At 40.3% G+C, this 22,597-nt stretch overlaps 1 protein-coding gene across 9 annotated transcripts in view; it reads right to left on the bottom strand.

The window, feature by feature from the left end:
- LOC120371080 (BEN domain-containing protein 5) overlaps positions 1 to 22,597 on the bottom strand; it is a 1,353,498-nt gene that overhangs the window by 967,060 nt on the left and 363,841 nt on the right. For all 9 annotated transcript variants that reach the window (XR_005584133.1, XR_005584134.1, XM_039486580.1 and 6 more), the window contains one exon: positions 12,280 to 12,374. Coding sequence is in view for 7 of the 9 variants with exons in the window: in XM_039486580.1 (XP_039342514.1) it covers positions 12,280 to 12,374 (95 nt within the window). In the remaining 2 variants the exon portion in view is untranslated. The remainder of the gene's footprint in view (positions 1 to 12,279; positions 12,375 to 22,597) is intronic.

The raw sequence follows: 22,597 nt of genomic DNA, 5'->3' as shown, positions 1-22,597 counted from the left end.
GCAGATGAGAAAAGGGTAATATTTTTCTCTTTTCCTTATCAAAACTAAATTGTTATTTCAATTGTAGTCTTGCGGGTATGAGCTACTGGTGCTTCCTTACTGTAAGTTGAGAAAATATTAAAGATTTTTATCAAATATTAAAAGTCATCTTAAATTATTTTCATTTTGATACTCCCAAATTTATTAATATTGAGGATCACTTCAGCTTTAATTTTTTTTTAAGCTTCAACCACAAATGATGCTTCTTTAAAACTAGCTAAAAAAATAGCTAATATTATTCTATTTTGCAAAATACTTAATAGAATCATACTATTGTGACGGCACATGACAAAAGATCATATAATGACATTTTTAAATAAAAAGGTAATCTGCACTTTAGTAAAAATAAAATTTGATTTTTTCCTGTTATCACTACAATAAGTTTCTACATTGATTAGGAGTTATTAACTTCATCATTGGATGTCACTTCTCTGGGCTTCCAGATCTCCAGGATTATTTCCTGCTAAACTTTGTTTAAAAATATTTTTCACCTATGGAAATGAAAAATCTTTTTTTACTATCTCAGTTAATAATATAAAAGAACTTGCTTTTTCTATGTGAAGAAACAGATTCAAATCCTGAAATCTCTTCTACATCTTTACTCCCTGAATACCTATATTTTGTTATATTTTATTTGTCTACATCTTTCTTATTATTATTATTATTATGCCAAGATTCTCTAAATTATAGTCTTCAGGGGCAGACCATGGCTAAAAAAAGCTGTGTGTTTTACTTACAAAATGATCTTTATGCTGCTCATTTTTATAGAATTTTCTAACTGGATTTGATATACTTTTTAAAAAATGGCTTGAATGCGATATATTTGAGCGCTGAATTTTTGTTTTTTTGAAAGAATCCACCTTTGTAATAATTGCAAAAGTGCTATTTATTTAATAAAAGTACATGAAAAGAGATGCCATTACTTACCAGTAATTGTGGTTGTGGTAAGTCTCCTCTTTTCTTGTAGTATGACAGTAGATTAAGGGACAGAATTATGGTGCCACCTACTAGGAAGCAAGGAGTCAATGAGTTCTGAATCTATGTTCTAATTATATGTCTCAGCCACACCCCTTTCCTAGAGGTATTTCCAGAGCCATTGAGAACAGAGCTGTACATCAGAAAGTAAACAGGAGGCAAAAAAGGAAGGAAAATGGCAGAAGAAATACACCTGAAGGACTTAATTGAAGTGGGCTAGCTATGAGGTCAAGTCCAGAACTCCCTGAACTTTGTGGCAGCAGAGAAGCTGCTGTAGAACTAGGTAAGGTGTGAAGCAGTGCTGCAAGCTGAGGCTGGTGCTGACATCAGGCAGGCAGGCAGGCAACCTGCCGTGCTTGCCAGCCGCAGGGGAGCCTGTTCCCTCTTTGGAGGGGAAACAGAGACTGGGCCTTCCGAGTATCACCTTGAAAAATGGGATCACAGCAATCAACTGAATGGCTGGCCCTGGCTGATACGACCTCTGAGGAGGGTTGTGTGCTTGGCCACAGAGGTATAAGCTCTGCCTTCCACACTCTCTGAAACAGCCCTCTGCTTTCTTTCTTCTGGTCTCACCATTTTCGTTTCCTTTCTTTTCTTTTGTCTCCTCTTTCTTCTTTCATGTTCTTGCAAGACAGCAAGAGAGAAAGAGAGGAGAGAGTGAGCTGGAGAACTAAGGTGAAGCTTCTCAGGTGAGGAGGCAAACAAAACTGGAAGGTGGGAGTCTGGGTGAGGCTTATATAATCAGGGACAGGCCCTTCAAAAAAATCTTTGCCTCTTCCCTGCCCTGGTAGTGGCATCAAAATGCTGTCTGTCTCTTATTCCACTGTTACAGGTTGGGGGGGAAGAAAGCTGTAGGATAAACATTTTCATGTAGTGGAGTAAAGGGTCGATTCCCCCCATGTCTGTGAATTATTTGGCATGGGAGAGTGAGGGGGAGCTTTCAGGGAACCAGTTATGCCTCCCTCATTCTGTAGGCTGGGTTGCACCTAGTGGAGGCTTCATGTTCTAACTTACCCCAGTGGCATACGGGCCATATGCCAGCAAATAATCAGCAAATTCCTAACAGGCCATGTGCCAACACATACTCAGTAGAGATCATCTCCCACACACGACATCCCTCCCACAATGTGACTCCTAAATTGATGGCTGGAGGTGGCAGGCGCAGGAACCAGCCCTGACACCTTTTTGCTAGTTGAGAGCCCAGCCCCTACAAGTAAGGGAACTCCAGCTGGTCAGTTATGGCCAGAATCTAGCTCTGTTGTGCCACTTGAGCAAAGCAAAAGAGCTAGATCAGAATGAGTATCTGGTCCAAAGAAATAGTGCATACAAACACTAGGAGAACTCCTGATAGTTTTCATTCTCTCTGTGGTTCTTGGTCGAATGATGGGACATTGGATGGGGAAGGCCAGGGCTCTGTGGTGGCACTAAGCGATCTCAGTCTCAGGTGCTTGGCTAGTTGGTTTTGCTCATGTGCTGTAGGTCTTACTGATTGCCATATGTGGTGTTTGGAAGGAATTTTCCCCTACGGCAGATTGGCAATGTTCATCTTCCTCTGGAGCATGAGGGTGAGGTCATGTGCCAAGGTTATCTGATTATATCTCCCATTAATCATTTCCCTGCCTCAGGCACTGGGGCACCTCAGTCCCTCTTATTCTCTGCCTGTGGCATGTAATAGTATAGTCTCCGTGAGCCGTAATACTTTGGTCTAATTTTGGTTGTTGGGCTTAGTGTGCAGATGGTGGTGGCCTGTGATATATAAGAGGTCCCCTGTGGCCTTAAACTCTGATTCTATGCCCCTATGCAAAAATCTCACCGTATTATATATTCATATACATGCCAAGCCAGAATTTGGTTAATTGCAGTTAAAATAGCAAAAACTTTCCCCCAACTCCTAAAGACTCCAAGAGGCATGAAAGGGCATTGTCTTTACACTGGCATGTTTCATTCTTAATTGCCAAATATAGTACGATACAATGCAAATGTTAATACATAGACACACATACTCCTTGGGTAAAAATCAGTCCCTGTATATATTTCGGCTTAGTATCTGTTCCAATTGGTCAACCCCAAGAGATAAAATGATAGGTACCAGACAGTTTGTACTGATATTGTACAGTTATAGCTTCATGTTTTCTGCATCTGACCATTTCCATGGCACATAATGACCATCTCATTATCCATCTCTATTCTGTTATATTATAGTTTATTATAAAAGAGACTGAATTATTGTCTTAGCATTTAACACTGTATTACAAAGACACTCCCATCTGATGGCCAGATCATTCTTCTTCTTTTTTTATAATATACAACATGGTTGATGCCCAGTCTCTTTCTTTACTCTTTCTCTACCACCTAAACAATATTCTTTTCACAGAAAATGAATGCAAAAAGCTGGGATTAATGACTGAATCAAGCACTAAAAATAACTGAAAATTCAAGAAGTTTAGGTGGTTCCCACAATGTTATCTGTGACGTATTGCACATCCTATGCTTTTACGATATATATTGATAATTATACCATAACATAGTTTAAAAAAATGTTAAAAAGAACTTTAAAGTAGCAATGCTAAGTAATTAAGAAGTAAGGAAAAGCCAGAGCCAAAGGTTGGTCATGCAATGGTCATGCAATGCTGTACCTGGTATGTTCACATTATAGCCTTCAATTATATGATCATACATTATATTTCTATAGGACACCAGCTTCATTAAAGATAAAATTCAACCCTCGTCAGAGGGTCAGTGCAAGCCCTTAAAATACAGGTGTTTAATTTCTGGAAGACATTCTGAAGACCATTAAAACATTCTTAGATATCACACTTCCTGAGTAGATTTTTTTGGTTCTTTTTTGTATCTTATGTTAACAGTCTGGTTTTCAAGTTGGTTTCTCAGTGGCACTTTGTCTGTATAGGACTCTTACTGTTAAGTTTTTATGGCTGGTTAATGCCATTCTGCTTCTCTCCATTAGTTCAAAGTACAAAAATCACGATGAATAGCTGCTATGTCCTCTTGTTTAGCTGCAGTTTGACTCTGACATGAGTTCACTGCTGTCCATGTTTATCTAATTAATAGAACTTGTTTTTAGATAGAAGTCCCAATTTTACATGTTTAAATCCACACAAGTTAGGGGCCCAGCCCTACAAACATTTTTAATGCAAATAGTCCCATCATAGCCCATTACAAGAGTAAGGAGGACTAATTACGTAAAGAAGAAACTGCAGCACATGACATTTACCTAATTCTTCTCACATAGAACTCAATGGTACTAGGGTGACCAGACAGCAAGTGTGATAAATCGGAACAGGAGGTGGGGGGTAATAGGAGCCGCTATAAGGAAAATACCCCAACATCGGGACTGTCCCTGTAAAATCGGGACATCTGGTCACCCCGGGTACAACTCCTATTGACTTCAGTGGGAACAGTCCAAAGCTGAGTGCTTTTGAAAATCCCCACCCTAGATTTTAATTAGATCATAAAAACACTATTTTCAGGTAATTATTCCTTGTTAAGCTTTTGAATTTCTTATCAGCTCAGTAGTGAATTAGCGTTTTATAGATGTCAAAAATCACTGAATAGGAAAAGCAGCATTTATTTCTGATGTGCTTTGATGAATAAATTAGTACAGAGAGTAACTTTTTATGACTATAACCTAGGGGATCATAGAGTATCCTCAGTCAATGCATGGAACTCATGCTGGCAGAGTTTATGGCAAACAGAGTTATTATAGCATACAGCTTTTAGTGTTTTACATAGAAATACTATAACCAAATATTTTGTCTCTTATATAAGCTCTATATTGTTTTCCCTAAACAGTTATTGCTTAGAATAAATCTTTAGGATGGGATGTTCAGAAGCACTCTGTGTTGGCCTGAATCTGCTCCCTCTGAAATCAATGATAAAACTGTCAGAACTTTGGAGAAGGGTTGTGTCTATTTCTGTGTTTCCATAGTATATAGCATGATTAGTCTTGATCCTCACTTGGGCTCTGCTATAATATAATACATTGATTTATGGAAGGTCAGATGCATAATTATATTATAATATGAGTATTATATTATATACACATGTAGCCAGTTTCTTTAATGATAATTTTAGTGGTCACCTTGAAGCTTTCGATATAAATATTTCTTCCTTCTGATTTTGTCTTTAGACCATAGAATTTAATTCCCTTCTAATTTATTAATTTTCCTCAACTAATTTTGTACATCTTAAATTTTCAGTAAAGTATCCATTCAGCAAGTGTTTAATTTTCTTCCTTGCCTGAAAGTATCCACATTTGTGAAAGGTACAACAAACAAGTTAATTTGCTGAAAGCAATACATATCTGGTTTAAGCAGGATTTGACTTATTTCACTTATTTCTGCAAAAGGTGACATTACCAAACAGATTGCATCCCACTCTTAATAATCTTTAGACACAGCCACTTTTTTTTAAAATAAGAACCACATAAACACTACTTTTCAGAAACAGAAGTGCTTGGTTCTCAAAGCCATTTTCATGATAGTTTATAATATCCTCTCAAATGCACGCCAAATTCTAAAAGATCAAAACCACCATCTCTTCATTCTAAACAGATATCTTGGTGCTAAAAATAAATTCCTATTGCTTACTGTATAATGCCGAATTAATAAAAAAAGATATAAATGCAAATCTGTTTAATCCATGAACTTTGTAAAAAATGTTGATAGTTGCCTGTGACCCTTATCCAGGGGATGTTTGTCCTATCAACCGTTTTTTCCTTGTTTCTCTGACTAAAACGTTACAGATTGATACTCAGTGTGCTTTATTGCCAGATCCCTCAGAAAACAGAGGCAAGCAAACATTGCATCAAAAAAGCCCAACAAAACCAAAAACATAAAAAGCACACAGATAGAAGTTTCCTGTTAGTAGTAAAAGTTCTAAAATATTCCAAAGGATCAAGTCAGTTAATGATAAAGGCTGGTTAATCTCCTTTACTTAAATTCAGATGGTGCTATCACTAAGCCTAACCATTGTACATTTTATATACTGTACATTTTATAGATTTGCAAGATTAGTTTTGGTACTGTATTTCTCATCTGTTTCTCCGCAGATGACAGTCTGTTTCACAAACGGCTTATCTCATGGCTAAGGATATGTAAGTACATGCTAAAAAAGCTGCTGCTAAAAATGACTAAGTATATACTGCAGCATGGTAGACATGGTAGTTGAACCATTGTACTGTACACACACACACACACACACACACACACACACACACACACACGCATGCACGTACGTTAAGGAAATGTCACAAGAATAAACAAGCTTTAAAAATTCAAATTCTTTCATAACAGTTTTGCCCTCTTCTAATGAATGGAACATACAGGAGTACCATTCATAAAATATACACTGCTTTCTCTGCATGTGTCAAAATCCCTCATGAGGACAATTACATTTACAGGGATACATACAGATTACTCTTCTCTAAAATACGCATATACATGGCTTCTGCAGCATTTCTCTTTTCCAGTAACCCTCTGAGTGGAGGAAACTCAAATGTTATAGTAAGAGAGGTGGCAGTCTGCTCGACCAGGCAGCCAACTATCCATTTAAAACCCATCATGCTGAATGAGATAAAAGAGGAAAATTAGTGACAGTATTGCCACAAAGACATTTGAAACCTGACATTAAAAATAGAAACATTTAAACCTAGACATACATTTTCTCTTTGTGTGGTGATGGTTCCATAATATTTTGCCAGGTATCACTGCTTACAAACAAACAAGTGCTGAGATACTGCATCACAAGTGAAGAACAGCCTTTAATCTTATGGTTCATGGACTCAAGAACCAGGCTGTTTATCACCCTTTATACCTTAATTTTTAGGACTTTACCTAGCACTTTCTGGCAGGGGTGAAAGTAACTTAAAGGACTTACCGGTACGCCAGAGTCCTGAGCGGAGCGTGGCCTAAACCGGAAGAGGCGTGGCCTAAACCGGAAGAGGCTGGGCCTTTCAAGATTTAAAGACCCTGGGGTCTGACTGTGGCTGGGAGCCCCAGGTCCTTTAAATCACCCCAAAGCTACCAGCTGCAGAGGCGGCTGGGAGCCCTGGAGCTCTGGCCGCTGCAGAGCTCCAGGCCCTTTAAATCACCGTGGGAGCCCTGCCACCGCTACCCTGAGGTGTCAGGGCTCGGGCTAGGGCTGGGGTAGCGGCGGCAGGGCTCCAGCTGCTGTGGGGAGCCCCAGGCCCTATAAATCATTGCCGGGGCTCTGGCAGGGATTTAAAGGGCCCAGTGCTCCTGCCACTGCGGGGAGCCCCGGGCCCTTTAAATCACCTCCAGAGCCCTGCTGCCGCTTGGGTAGTGGCAGCAGGGCTCCCACGGTGATTTAAAGGGCCCGGGGCTCTGGACACTGCGGGGGGCCCCGGGTCCTTTAAATTCCCACCGGAGCCTGGCTGCTGGGGCCCCGGGGCTCCGGCAGCCGGGCTCGGGCGGGGATTTAAAGGGCCCAGTGGTCCTGCCACTGCAGGGAGCCTTGGGCCCTTTAAATTGCTGCCGGAGCTCTGGCAGCAGGGCTCAGGCAGCGCTTTAAAGGGCCCGGGGCTCCCCGCAGTGGCAGGACCACTGGGCCCTTTAAATCACTGCCGGAGAAGCCGGTCCAGTACGGCACGGCGTACTGGCTCTTGCTGGTACACCATATCGTACCGGCTTACTTTCACCTCTGCTCTCTGGTCATTTAAAATGCAGAACAAAATACAGTGGCTGTTTGAAGACTTAAACAGGTGTCAACCAGATATTTGCCAGCTATAGCTACTATTCTACTGGGAGGAGTTGCTATTCTATAAATACTAATTAGAATTTTGCATGTGATCCTGCTGAAATACCTAAGGTGATGAGTGGCCAGTTATTAGTTTTAAAAGATTAGTGCAATTTGAAATACTAATGTCCCCAACGAGACAATGATACACTGAATAATCAAGACTTATAGCTATTCCCAGCCAAAAGGGAATATTTGCTCATTTCATCATTTAGAAAATCTGCTGTCTTCCGTACAAGTCACTTTTCTATTTTACTTTGAGAAAGTGGTAAAACTTTCTGGAGTCAATGTAATGATACAGTATATTCCGTGAGTAAGTGTAATTTCATTACTGCACCTAAAGTTTACTAATAGCTTCCAAGGGCAGAGATTATAGTGTGAAATCACAAGTAAAAAACAGAACAAAAACCTACTGAAAAAAAGTGATATTACAGCAGGAGATGGACCTTAAAAAAAAAAAAAAGCCCACACAACAGAAAAACAACTTCCCACTAATCTTCACATAGGGTCTATATAATTGCAATAGTAATTGCCAGAAAAAGCCATGACACTAAAATTTATAACTTCAACATTTATAAATTAACAAATCACTTTGAGCAATCTTATTTGACAAGTTACTTTATATCCCATTGGCTTGAATTACAGTCTTGAGTTTCATCGTGTTCAATTTGCCATGAAATGTGACTGATGCAACCTGATGTGATATGACGCTGAGTTTCTTCACATAAGCAGTGATTCAATGCAATGAGATTTGACTGATGTAACTGACAGACATACAATTTAATATTAACATATTGTGTGGAAGAAAAACCACCAGAAACTAACATACTTGGATGTATTCTCTAAATGTTTTATGTTCTAAACATTCAGTCCTGGGTATGCATAATTTGAGGATTGGACTCTGAAGTTGTCAGCGAAAAAGATGTTTTCATCTGTATCTACTCTACTTTTCCCATTTTTTAAAAAAAAGTCTTTTCCTCCAGGATAGCTGCTTTTTCTTATTCTTCAGCACACCACTGCCTCTTTAAATGGAGAGACAAGATGGGTGAGGTAATATCTTTTCTTGGACCAACTTCTGTTGGTGAAAGATAAGCTTTTGAGCTACGCGGAGCTCATTAGTAGGAATGTCTGACCTTACTTCAACAGAGAAGTATGTGTCAACACCAAAACATTTGTGTCACAGTGAGTGCTCTTTTTACATCAGTAATACTTAACTGAACATTCATGATGACTCCATTTAAAGATCTTGCCCCACAGGACAAGAGAATACTGGTTAAAAATGTTGACTTGTGTTTGACACTCTCCTTCTAGAGCTCTTGGCACTGACTTGTTCTAGTCAAGAATCAAACTTTGAAGGCATCAAGATGCTTGAAGCCACGTTCACATAACTACATTCAGAACAAAATATCAAGATTCTTCAAAAAATCTTAATCTCTGGAGGCCTATCGATCCATGATATCCGGACGTTCTCTATACACAGAGCCAAATTCTGTCCTGGAGGCAACATTAAGTTTCTAGTTTAAAACCAGTGGGAAACACTTCCCCCCCTCCCAAATTAGCCCATAACTTCAGTTCTTAAAGGTGAGTTATATGCATGCATCTCTTGAACATGTCTTCTATTGTCTCAAAACCAAAACCTGCCTGTATAAAAGAAGGAAGCACAAGTAACTAAGTTTGTGATTCCTTGTTACTTCTGTTAATGATTTGTGACCAAGTGAATTTGGGGAGAATTTCGGTATGGAGCATGCAACTGCACGGGAATCTGCCCAGGGAGTCATAATGAAGATGAAATAATATATACCCAGTATAGTGTACTTTGTAGGTACACTAGCGAACTCAGTGTTAGCAAATAGCTAGAGGTTTGCTTCTAGAAGTTTGATTTCTTTTACCTTGATTTTAAGAAATCTACATTGTATCATAGTTTTTCTAACCTTTTCTGTCTAATACAGTCATCTGCATCATGTCTGTTAAAATGCTGACTTTGAAAACAGTTTAAATCATGTCTACTTCCACCAGTGTTACAGTCTATAGTGATAAATCCTGCACCATGATCCTTTGCAGAATCCCAATGGCCCAACACCTCCTACTAGCCTCAGAATAATTATACCAGGCAACAAACAGCACAGAATGAATAGGACTGGAAATTATCCCATTCATATTAAAGAACCAGAGCTACCCGAAAGCTGTGTTAGCAACCGTAAGTACTAGTACAACCTGCTGCAACAAAATGAAAACATGGAAAATAATTTTTACAGGTTTCACAAGAATACCATGGAAACTGGTATAGAAATGTCTGTAAAGATGTCTCAAAAATAATCTGAAAGGAAGACACTCAGCTATAAGAAAGAGCATATTGTATTTCAAAGACTGAAGGGTGCATTTCCTCCCTTGGTGTGCACACAACTCCCATTAACATTAAAATATAGTAAATCATACTAAGAGGAGAGGAGACCCCAATATCATTAAAGAGCCTGAATTGCTGTGCTTCTTCAAAGTACAACAGCAGGTTTTCAAACACAGACTGTTAGAAAACAAATTATTTCTTTTTAATAGAATTATATTTTTAAAGTAAAAATATATTTCATTGCTAAAGCTGTTTTATATATTGTAAATAGCTCCATAAATTACAGCTAGGATTTCTGATACAGGATTACAGGGCAGCGACAGAGCTGCAGGAGAAAGCCGCATAGCGCCTGCTGCCTGGCTCCAGGCAGTGCTATTCATCCCTCACTTTCATGAGAGCAAATACACCCCCCAAAAATATAAAACATAATAATAAATAAATCACTTGGAAAATGCAGGAGAAACAGGTTTTCAGAAATAATGAAGGATTCTATATGTTTTTAGAAATGTTTACATTGTTTTTTTAAAGAGATTTACATTTTAATTTGAAACCAAAATAAGGAATAACGTATGTAGTAAAGCAACCGCTGATTTCAGGCTGAAATTAACACACACAAAATAATTAGTTTAAAACAGTAGATTTGGTTAGGAAAGAGAGAGAAATTTTGAAAGATGGTGAAAATTGCTTACATTTGCTCTGGACCTGAACCAAAATAAGACTCTTTTGGGATACAATAATAAACACAATTAACATGATTGTAGATGCAGTAGCTATACACCAAATGATTGTTATTAAATATGTATTGCAGTAGCACCCATCCAGGATTGACCGCATCCTGCTAGGTGCTGCTCAAACACATGGTACGATAGGTTTCCCTTGTCCAGATGAGCTTACAGTCTAATGTCAGGCAAAATTGCCATCTCAGATGATTAAAATGAAAACATTTCTATAAGAATGCATCTTGTGGCAACAAAAACGGAACATTATGGAGGTGGAAATCTTCTAACAGTTGACATAGTTAAGGATGGTAAGGTAAATGTATAAAAGTCAGATGACTTGCACATGCAGATTGCTCAAACATTTATTTTGAATTAACCAGTTAGGAATAATAACTGTAAAATGTCCTCATTTTGCTGAATTATTAGGCCTAAAGCCAACATAATGTCGATCCATGTTTCAGAGCACAGGCCACCTCACGCCAGGTCAAGAACTGTTTGTCAGAGCTTAGATTCTTTGTGTAGGCTTCCTCACTGTAGATTCTGGAGGGGCCTCTTAGTTAGACACTAAAGGTGAAATCCTATCCCCACTGAAGTCAATGGGAGTTTTGCTACTGACTTCAGGGTAGCAGCATTTCACTCAGCCACGCTTCTTTGGCATAAGATGTCACCAACAGTATATAAAGGCATTGTGCCCATCCAGGACATAGCAGGCAGAATACCCGATATGGATATGGAACATATGGAGGGTGATCACCACAACACACTTCCACAGGCTGTAACATGCATCACCCTCCGCCCCTTCCCCAGTTCCATGCTTAGACTGCCAGACACGGCAGAAGGAGGTGGGGGTATTGACTTTCCACTCTGTAGGGCATCCAGCACTGCCTGTAGCACTACATGCTGCCACCATTTTGTTCTCACAGACTCAGTATGGCAAGTTTCTGAATGACCCCAGCACATGTGCCTGGGGAGAGTAAGAGCTCTGCACAACTTAATATACTTCGGCAGGGGATGCCAGAATCTGGTTCTGTATGATTAAGTAAATTACTCTTCACTTATGGCCTAATTCTGCAATCCAAACTAGGCAAATCTCCTAGCTACTTCTTGGAAGTTTTGTACGTGTAAGGACTCTAAGACAGGCTCATTAGGTCTGCATATTAGTAGTAGATATTTTTATTACATGTCATCAAACAAAAGTTCTACATCATACGTATGATAATATTTGTGTGTGTGCATTTTTATGTTGTCTATATTGTATTGTATGCGATCAAGTCATTTCACCTCCTGGTGTCTTAGTCAATCCATTTGAAATATGGCATTAGATGAAAAGCATTACTTCACGGATACTCAGTGCTGCACCTGAACTAAGGTAAGTGCTAAACAAAAAAATTCTTCTGCTATTAGCAAAATTTTAGAATGATAATTTACCATTTTGGTCTGCTTGTGGATTTCACCATAGGAGTCATTCCATCACGATAGAGGCTCTTTGTTTTACTGAAGTTGACAATGTTGAAAATTACCCTCTGAAAAACAGAGAAAAAAACCTCAGTTATAGTAGTTATGAACTACAATCTGTTCTGTACAAACTTTCATTTTCTATCTGTACAAAAACAAAAAGTAACTACATACATGCCTAAATGATGTTTCATAGAGGAAATTCAACCCAGACAAGTGCAAAGTATTTCACTTAGAAAGAAAATAAATCAAATGCACAGCTATAAAATGGAGAATAACTGGCTACATGGCAGTACTGCTGAAAAGGATCTGGGTGTCATAGTGGATCACAAGTTCAATATGAGATGTGATGCAGTTGTGAAAAAAAGCTATATCATTTCGGGACATATTAGCTTTCTGGAGTCAAGATAAGGTACAGTATACTCAGTGGTGAGCTGGAGCCAGTTCGCACCGGCTCACAAGAACCAGTTGTTAAATTTAGAAGCCGGTGTAGAACTGGTTGCTAAAGGGGTGGCCCGGCTTCCCCAGGGGTAATTTAAAGGGCCTGGGGTTCCCAGCAGGGGCTAGAGCCCCAGGCCCTTTAAACTGCCACCAGAGCCCCACTGCTGGAGCCCTGGGGTAGGGCTGCGGGGCTCTGGGTGCTATTTAAAAAGTCCGGGGCTCCCGCTTCTTCTACCACCCCAGCCCTTTAAATAGCCCCTGGAGCCCCGGGCTGCTGCTGCTACCCCAGTGGGGGAGGGGAGGAGGAGAAACCTGCGGGTTCTGAGGGGGGCAGGACATGGGTTGGGGAGACAGGCACGTGGAGCTTGTACTGTACTCACCGCATGGTTCCCTACCGGGTCTTCGGCGGCACTTCGGCGGCTGGGGGAGGGGGCTCTTCACTCACTCCGGGTGAAGGACCTGCCACCAAAATGTTGCCAAAAACCCGGAGCGAGTGGAGACACACACACACACGCCGCCAAAGTGCTGCCGAGGACCCGGTAGGGAACCGGTTCTTAGGATTTTGGGAGCTCATTACTGAGTATACTTAGGGAGCTAATTGTCCTGTTCTAGCTGAGGCCTCATTAGTTCTGAGTGGAGTACTGTGTCCAGTTCTGGGTGCCAAACTAAGAATGATGTGGACAATCTAGAGAGAGTCCAGAGGAGAGCAACAACAATGATAAAAGGTTTAGAAAACCTGACCTATGAGAAAAGGTTAAAAAACTAGATATGTTTAGTCTCGAGAAAAGAATATTGAGGGGGACCTGATAGTTTAAAATATGTTAATAGCAACTATAAAGAGGATGGTGATCAACTGTTCTCCATGTCCACTGAATGTAGGATAAGAAGAAATGGGCTTAATCTCCAGCAAGGGAGGTTTAGGGGAAACTTTCTAACTATAAGGGTAGTTAAGGAATAGGATTCCAAGGGAGGTTGTGGAATCTCCATCACTGGAGGTTTTTAAAAACAGGTTGGACAAACACCTGTCAGGGATGATCTAGGTTTACTTGATCCTGCCAAGTTTAGTCCAAGAGGAGTTATTAGCTCTGTTTTGGTGAAGGTACCACCACCAGACTTGGGTAAGACCCAAAATATATGTATGCCAGTTAAGGAGCCAGTAACCTAGCCATATGAAAGGATGGGTTACTGGTCAAAGCCAAAAACAAAAATCAAAGCCATGTTTGCAGCAGGGAATTCTGGAGCTGCTTGGTGGCAGGATTTAGGGGATGGAAGGGTGCAACTCATGGAAACATCTTGCCTGACTGCTACACATGAAAAAAAACAAAAAAACCTTCTTTCTGGGTGGGTCTTGTCCATTGGAGCCTCACATTCCATGGGAATGACTAAACTTTGGGCTAGCATAACTCCTCTGTGCTAAGGAGAGGAACGCCTCTGCATGATTTACTGCAGCTGGTTGAGGTGGAGGTTGGTACAAACATTACTGATAAAGCCACAAAGCTGAGTGACTGAGTACGATATAGTCTGCTCATTGAGGTGCCTTTTTATGAGTCATCATATGAGCTCATTTTCATAATTTGCTGACCAAGCTATGTGCTTAATTTGTTAATTTTTATATTTTCCATTTCCAGTATTTGGGTTGACTCTTTATTGGATGTAATGTCCATCTTGTGAAAGTTCTATTTATTCCTTATCTCTTACACTTAGTGCACAGCACAGTTCTTTCACGGGTGTGTTCAATCCTTTATAAGTACTTGGTTAATTTTGTACTGTAAGTACAAGCATTTCATTTTATTTGTTAGAGGCTTTTTTATTTGTTATATAGCTCTGCTTAATTTGTAAAAGCAAATTAAGTTGCAACAAATCGGTATATTAGGCTGGATGTTTACAGGGAGTAAGTGAAACAAACAAGTTCGCCAAACCAATTGCTTTATACTTTGGAAACAATCATGCCACTGTTGGAAAAAGAAAAGTTGCTAATTTTGTTACGTACTAACTGACTCATAGCAGACAGCTGGTAGAGAATGTTCTTATTCCAATCAAGCTGATTTTGTATAATGAGTTGAGCAAATGTACACAACTGGATAAGCAATGTATATAAAAACAGTAATATGCAGTTCATTTAACCAAACAGTACAGAGTATAAAATTTCAACCACTAATGTTCACAGTACCATTAGCAGTTAACAATGTGTTCAGTCCTTTCAGTATGGCACAGAGCTAGACTGGCAGGACCTAAAATTCAGCCACTACAGAACTGAACTTTATCAAAGTATGACTCTGAATTAATAAAGTACAAAAATCAGAAGCACTGAAATATGCATCTGAATCAGTCAAGTATTCTTAGTGATAGTTAAAGCAGTCTATGCAGCTGTCAGTGAAGTGTGTAAAAAAATGTAACAACGTACGCCCCTTAACCAAAAAAATATGCAGCTTGCTCAATAAGCTATGCAAACGTCTTTTGAAATGAAGTACTGTAATAAAAGTTAGTGATACAGTAAGCAAACATTTGCCAAACAAGTAAAATAGGCTGCTGGTGTGATTTTGTCCTTACTGATGTTCTTTATAAATAAATCATAAAGAGAAACAAGACTAGGTATACACTGTCCACATAGAAAATAGCAATTCAAACCACCTTGTCATTACTCTGCATGATTTTTATTACTTTTGAGGGGTAGTAATGGGTGACATTGCATGATTAATGCAATTTCAATACTCAACTTGTTTAAGAGCATAAATAAAAACACTGATAGTAGCAGAGGATGCTTAAAAAGAGACCTGCAACTGATATAGAGGAGATACACACTGTGCTCTCTCTCTCTCTCAGATTTCCTCACAGAAATGGAGAGGAAAAGGAACAGACTTACTTTCTTGCTTACTATGTTAGTGCCAAATAGTCAAGTGATGGTGGCTTGTTTGCTGAGCCTAAAGTGGACATTAAACGGTAAGAAAACAAGATGAGTAAATGTCTGCCTTATCCTCACGGTTAAATATGCTACACAAGTGCAACAGCTCCTCTCCAAGTAAAGGCCTTTTAAAACACATTTCTACTTTGTTAGGGGAGGTGTGATTAGGGAAAAATACCAAGACAAAAGCTGGGAAAAACCTGAGCTAATTTTATTTTACATTTTACCTGAGTGCCAGTGCCTTGAAAAGGGTCATATGCCTTCTTAAAGGCTTACTATAATCGTTACCCTGAGAGCCATTGTTTGTAGTATTTTCATCAAGGTCATGTTGGCATTTTACCTGTCCCCCATTCCATGGGGGACTAGGGAAGGATAGTACCTCTGTTGGAGAAACACATCATGCTCCTTTGGGAGTAGCTCATCCGCTTTGGTTCCCACCTACACCCAGCTCCCACCTGTGGCTCCAAGTAACTGCTTGCATGCGACAGCAGCCACACCCCGGGAAACTGCTTCGATGAGCGGCCAAATCCGGTGAGGGTAGCCGATGGGTCTTTTGCCCTCGGCAAGATAGGGAAACTGTCTTTCTCTAGCATGCGATGACTGTTCTTTGCTTGTGTTCTCAGCCATGCAACAAAGGACTTGGATCAGGGGATATACATCCGCTACCGACTTGATGGCTCCCTCCTTGATCTTTGAAGACTTAGTGCTAAGAATAAGACACTGGAGAGACTTCTCGTCAAGGCACTTTTTGCAGATGACTGCGCCTTGACGGCTCATAGACAAGATGACTTTCAGGTCATCATTGATAGATTTTCTGAAACATCTCAGCTCTTTGGCTTCACCATCAGTCTCAGGAAGACAGAGGTCTTGTTCCAACCAGCACCTTTTTAAAATGCCCCAGTGCCAGCTATCTTCATCCAAGGCACACAGTTGAAAAATGTGGATCAGTTCAAGTATGTGGGCAGTACCATCTCAAGTGACAGTTCCCTCGATAAGGAAATCTCCTTCAGAGTTAGTAAAGCCAGCCAGGCCATTGGCCGACTTAGAACAAAAGTTCTTAACCAACACAACATCCATCTCTCTACCAAATTGAAGATCTACAGTACAATGGTTCTAACATCTCTCCTGTAGAGATCTGAGACATGAATTCTTTATAGAGGTCATGTTAAACAGCTTGAGCAATTTCACATGTGCTCCCTCTGCTCAATAATGAGCATTCCCTGGCAGGTCCTGACCAATATTAAGGACCTTGAAAAAGCAAACACAACCAGCACTGAGGAAATGTTATTGAGAGCACAACTTAGGTGGACTGGACATGTCATCCAAATGGAAGAGCACCATCTCCCAAAACAGATTTGCATGGGGAGCTGACTCAGGGCCAAAGAAAGAGAGGTCATCCATATAAGCACTTCAAAGATAATATGAAGAGCAGTCTCCAATGGGCTGGCATCAATCACAAAGAACTTGAGCAAATGGCTCAGGACAGGAGTCACTGGTGCTCTCTGACAAGCTCAGCATGTAACAAGTTTGAGCGGGATCAATGAAATTATCTCCAGGCTGCACGTGAAAGGCGCCACAGAGATGCATCATCAAACATCATAGATACAGACTTCCCATGCCCTCAGTGTGGCCAACTCTGTGCATCAAGATTCGGACTGCAGAGTCATATGCGTAGACATGAGAACTGCGACAATATCGTCATCATCGTCATCATCAGCGATGGACTACCAATAATATTCCATTCCCAGGCTCTATCGCCTCCCCGTGGCTCCCAGTCCCAGTCTCCATGGCCAGCCAGTGCCATTCACAGTTTCTCACTCTCACTACTCCAGTCCCAGTCTCACCAGACACCTTGTCTCAATCTACTTCTTCACCCCTCCCCCTAGTCTTACTTTTGTTCCTCTGCAGTCTAATCACAGGGCTGTCTTCTCCATGTTGCCTGGGGGTCAACAGAGGGATCACTAGGAGCACTAGAGATGGGCTCCCTACTCTCAGTTCCAGTGCCTAGCCTCAGCCCAACTCCCAGAGCAGTCAGGAGCGGTCATTAACAGGAAAGTCTGGCTTTACCCCTGAAGTCAGTTGCTCTGTGGAGAGCGCTCCTGTGTAATCTGATCAGCATTAGGAGCCATGGTGCTACTTTTCAAAGACTTATAACTTGGCCAGATTTTCCTGGGGCAAAAGGCCAATTGCTGACACTTAAGGCCACCCCTCAGCCAAATTTCAGGTGTCTATTCCAAAGCATGTGAACTCTGAAGTTGTCCAAGGAAAGGGGAGACAGATTTTTTAGCACAGAGGTTAGAGAAAAACACACTGTTTTGCCTCTCTCTAAAATGGCTGAATTGTTTTGGCTGAAATTTTCCAAATAAGTTCAGCCTAAGGCAGACAATTGATGTGAAAAATTTCAGCCCAAACAGTTAAGTTTTCACGAAGTTATAAGCAACAGAAAATAGGATCTTACAATGGGTCGTGTTGGGCAACCTTAATAATAAGTGGTGCAAGCAGCCCTACCTTTAATGCCAGTCTTTTAATAAAATACGCAATAGTGCAATTGCTAACAGTATGGTCCAACCTTCATTATAAACCAGTTAGGCATCCAGGAATGAATGTCTACATTGCAATGTAAGCCTGTGCTTGAGCCTGGGCTCAAGCCTAATACCCCTTGCATCTACACTGCAATTGTGCTGACCCAGGGCTCAGACCCAGAGTCCCAAGACCCTGCAGAGCAGGAGAGTCTATGCTCGAGTTAAGCCAGGACCCAGGGTCCAAGCCCTACTGGTCTGCAGTGTAGATGCCATCCCGCTTGACTCAGGTCCCAGTAGTCAGCCAGAAGTATCCCATTATTCCACGGGACAACTTCCTTAGTCCTCTCTGTCCTAATCATCCACTTATTGAAAATGGCAGCAACTCAGGTCAGCATTAACCCATTGTCTTCTGAGCACCAACCTGCAAGCACACTGTCAGAGAGACCCTGGGTTTGCAATGGAGAGCGAACTGATCAAGGCTTTCGCAAAGCAAGTTGCTTCAAAACCTCCTGTAGCATGCAGGGTGGGCAGTAAAGTTTTCCCACAGTGCCGCAGGGTCCTAGGGATAAAGTGGCCATATTTTGAAGGGGAAGGGGGCACACTAGGGACTCTGGGATATGGTTACTTTGACTTGGGTCTGCACACTGCAGCGTGGATGCCAGTGCCTTAGGTTGGAGCATGGGTTACAAAAGTTGTAACGTAGGGTTTACAGTCTAGATGCTCAAAGCCAGAGTTCCCTAACACGGGTGAGCTGACTTGAGTCCCACCAACCCTGGGCTACATTGCAGTGTAGCCATACCCTAAATGATTCAAAATCCAGCAGAAATACTTCAGCCCTTCAGCCATCCAAGATACAGGATTTGGGCACTGTGAAATGGCACTAAGTAGGGATCTTTTAGATGATATTTTAAAACCTGAGCTCTTGCACTCTGCATGGACATTAAATATCCCATAGTATTTTGGTAACAGTGGGGATTTGCCCAGTGCTTTAGACCAAATTTCTCTCTGCTCCTACCACTGTTGTGTAGCCTGCTGTCCACTAGCTGGTTGCCAGTGTTGTCAACTATCATGAATCTTACAATATTTGGTGCTTTCCTTAAAGTTCCAGCTCCTGAAGTCATGGGACTACACAAGACTCAGATTTTTTTTAAAGAAAAAAACAAATTGCCAACCCTCACAGTGGAAGAGAAATATTTAAAATGTGATCTAAGTGTACCTTAAAAAGGCTAAAAAAAAAGGAAAAAATAAAAGAAAAAAAGAAAATAAAAAGAACCCCTTTTAAAAAATGTTATGGTTCTTAAACTAATCTCATGGCTTTTGATGCCTGACTCATAACTTCTGAATGCATGTAGTTGGTAATACGATATTGCTGCCTCCCCACCAAACAACGGTTCTGTATGTATTTCAAAGGTCTGGGGATCCTTCAGGATAAAAGGTGTTATATAAAAGTAGATGCTTATAAAAGATAGTGGAGGAACCCAACAGTGCAGAGCCAGTAACTAATAGCTGAAGTTGCCACCGGTGACTGAAAACAAACAATACACTAAGCATTGTACAAATTTCCTAACAAAGACTTCTAAAGGGTTTTTTTTTTGACCTTTTAAAATTTAATTAAATACCTTTAACATTTTTAAATAACCAACATATTTTCTTTCTTCCTGTATAGGAAACATGTCTCCTTTCAAGTTTAAAACTTTATGGCTTTTAGTCCTTTTCCTCCCACCCCAATTAGTTAACAAATATTTAAAATCTCTCTGCTGTCATAAGAAAATAAATTCTCACCTACTGACGGATGATGTTAAGAATCATACAGAGCCCTAGCAGATTTGTTAATCAGCTGCACCTGTGTTCTGTTAACTGAAAATTGTCAAGTCTTTGCACAGGTACTAAAGTCTTACAAAGATAATGAAAAGAACGGTTTACAGATAGTGAATTATAGGATTTCTTCCTCTGGAGCTCTCATTAAAACACTTAAAGAGGAGAGAAGGTAAATTTTAGCACATCACATATACCAGCATTAAAATAAGACAGATTTTTAATTAAATAAATGCTGTTGGATATACAGTATCTCAATACCAAATATAAAATGAGCAAATTTATTGTTGCAGCAAAGTATTTGATACGATGTTCTTGGCATGAGACACTATGACTAGTAGATGAAGAAAGAGGTATCACTCAATATTTGTGTCTTTCAATAAATGGGGCATAATTACTTTAGAAATATAAAATGTTCTTCAGAATTAATTGCCAGTTGCATAATGTTCCCTGGCTACCTGGTCTTTCTGATGAGGTTTCTGCTAGTCTGAAAACGAATGCAGTTATGCATGCACGCACACACAGGGGTTTCAGGATCCATGCAAGGCACAGCCATCCATTCACAGACACAATGCTGTTCATAATGTGTGCAGAAGGGATTGCATTGATGAGATCAGCCTTATCTCACACACACTTTATTGGACTGGAATCCTATGGAGAGGGACATCTCAGACCCACCCCTTCTTGACCAAAAAGTGCACAAACTGTGATATATAGCCACAGGGGGATTCTGAGTGATCAGAGGATGCATGCTAAAGAACTGCTGCTCCCATATTCAAGGCCCTGCACTCCAGATAGACCATGCAGGGGAGCCAGATTTAGTGTATCAGACCCAAAACATAGTGAAGAAATAAGTAGGGCTGGTCAAATTTTTTCCATCAAAAAAACTATTCTTTAACAGTCCGTTGGCTTTTGATGGAAAAAAACTTTCACAAAAAAACCAACACACCTTTCCACAGAAAATGTTGACTTTTCATAAAAACTGAACACCCCAAAACCAAAAGTTTTGGTTTCAACTGAAAACCAAATAAATATATTTGGAAATGCTGCTTGGTGCCTATTGAGAGTTGCAGTTCTCTTCTGGACTGAGTTTCCCAAGGGGACTACATCACCTATGATATACGATGGTGAGGGACTCATGTTTTGCACTAAGGTGGCTCAAGAAGAGTCAAGGAGCATGGTGCATGATGGGAGATGTAGTCCAGTCCAAATATTCAAGTTTAAAAGGACTGACATGTAATATTGACATTCTCAAAAGAAAGGAATGGAGGATAATAGCCATCAGTTGCACTAAGTGTTAGAGAGTAGGAAAAAAGACATTCGTATGCAGTCATTTTGCTCAGTGCTAAAAAAAATTACAGAAGACAACAGTCTGTACCCAAAGGCTCTCACACTCATAATCAGATTTGAGGAAGGCACAGACAAAAAGGGTAAGATCCATATGACCTGAAGGCACAAAGAGTAGGACAGGAGATATTCCAAGCATAATGGTTGGCTTAGAAGATGTGAAGCCAAGAGAGAAGGATAAATAAAAAAAGCACTGTTAAGAAGAAAGGCTTGGGAGAAGCATTGCCAGTGTTTGCAGTGTATTTTGGATTTTTGCAGTTGATGTATATAATAGTTTAGGATTATAATTTTCCTTCCTAGAATTTCATGCATATCATGGGAATCTGTAAGGGCATGGTAAGAGGTTATAGTGTGTAAGAAGCTGAGAGGTGGGCATATGAGGGAGAGTCCCAAAAATATAATAAGCAAATTGCCAGTCTCTTCATTTCAATGTTTCCTGATATGTTGAGAAAATGAAGTCATTTTAACATGCACAACCAATGCTTTTTGGTCATAAAGGACTTGGTGATCTTGACAGTGTTGCAGTAATCATAGCTTTACAAAGATAAAAAGCTTTAACAATTTCTTCAGTAACTAGATACAGATAGATTTTCCATCAGTGTTATCCATGATTGCCTTTGATTTCTACCTATTTGGTTTTGCTTCAAACCTTTATAAGGAAAAGCATACTCTATTTTTACACTTGGATCCCTCTGTAACACAGAGTTGAAGAGTAGTGATGGAGAGCAGGATCTTATTCCACACACAGTTCCTTTGGTAGTGGTGGCCACATCCTGAAACAGAATAAACACTCCCAGTTGCTCTACAGCACTGGTACTCTTCTTCTTAGTATCAGTAAATATTTATAAAGAATTTGAAATTGGGCCCCATTGTGAAGAAGAAGAAAAAAAAAAGACAACCCTCTCCTGAAGAGCTTACTACCTTCCTTTTCAGGAGCAGATCAAATATTTCTACAAGTTCTTTTCATCACCTGAGGAACACAGGTAGCATGTGTACTTTTATTCTCTGCAGTGGACACATAATCCATGCTATTGTGACTTTTAAGATAAATTATGCCAGTGGATTACCCTGACGGGCCGCAGGTTGCCCACCACTGGTCTAGATAATACTTAGTCCTGCCATGAGTGCAGGGGACTGGACTAGATGACCTCTCAAGGTCCCTGCCAGTCCCATGATTCCATATTAGATTTACACAAGTAGAACAGCATCTAAACCTCCCAATGATCATTATGAAACAGTAACACTAGGGCTGCAAGAGATGCTT

Source organism: Mauremys reevesii, linkage group 8 (genome assembly GCF_016161935.1).
Source record: "Mauremys reevesii isolate NIE-2019 linkage group 8, ASM1616193v1, whole genome shotgun sequence".
In the NCBI taxonomy this organism is placed as follows: Eukaryota; Metazoa; Chordata; order Testudines; family Geoemydidae; genus Mauremys; species Mauremys reevesii.
Note: the sequence above shows the minus strand (reverse complement) of the source record. Positions and strands in the feature narration are given on the sequence as shown.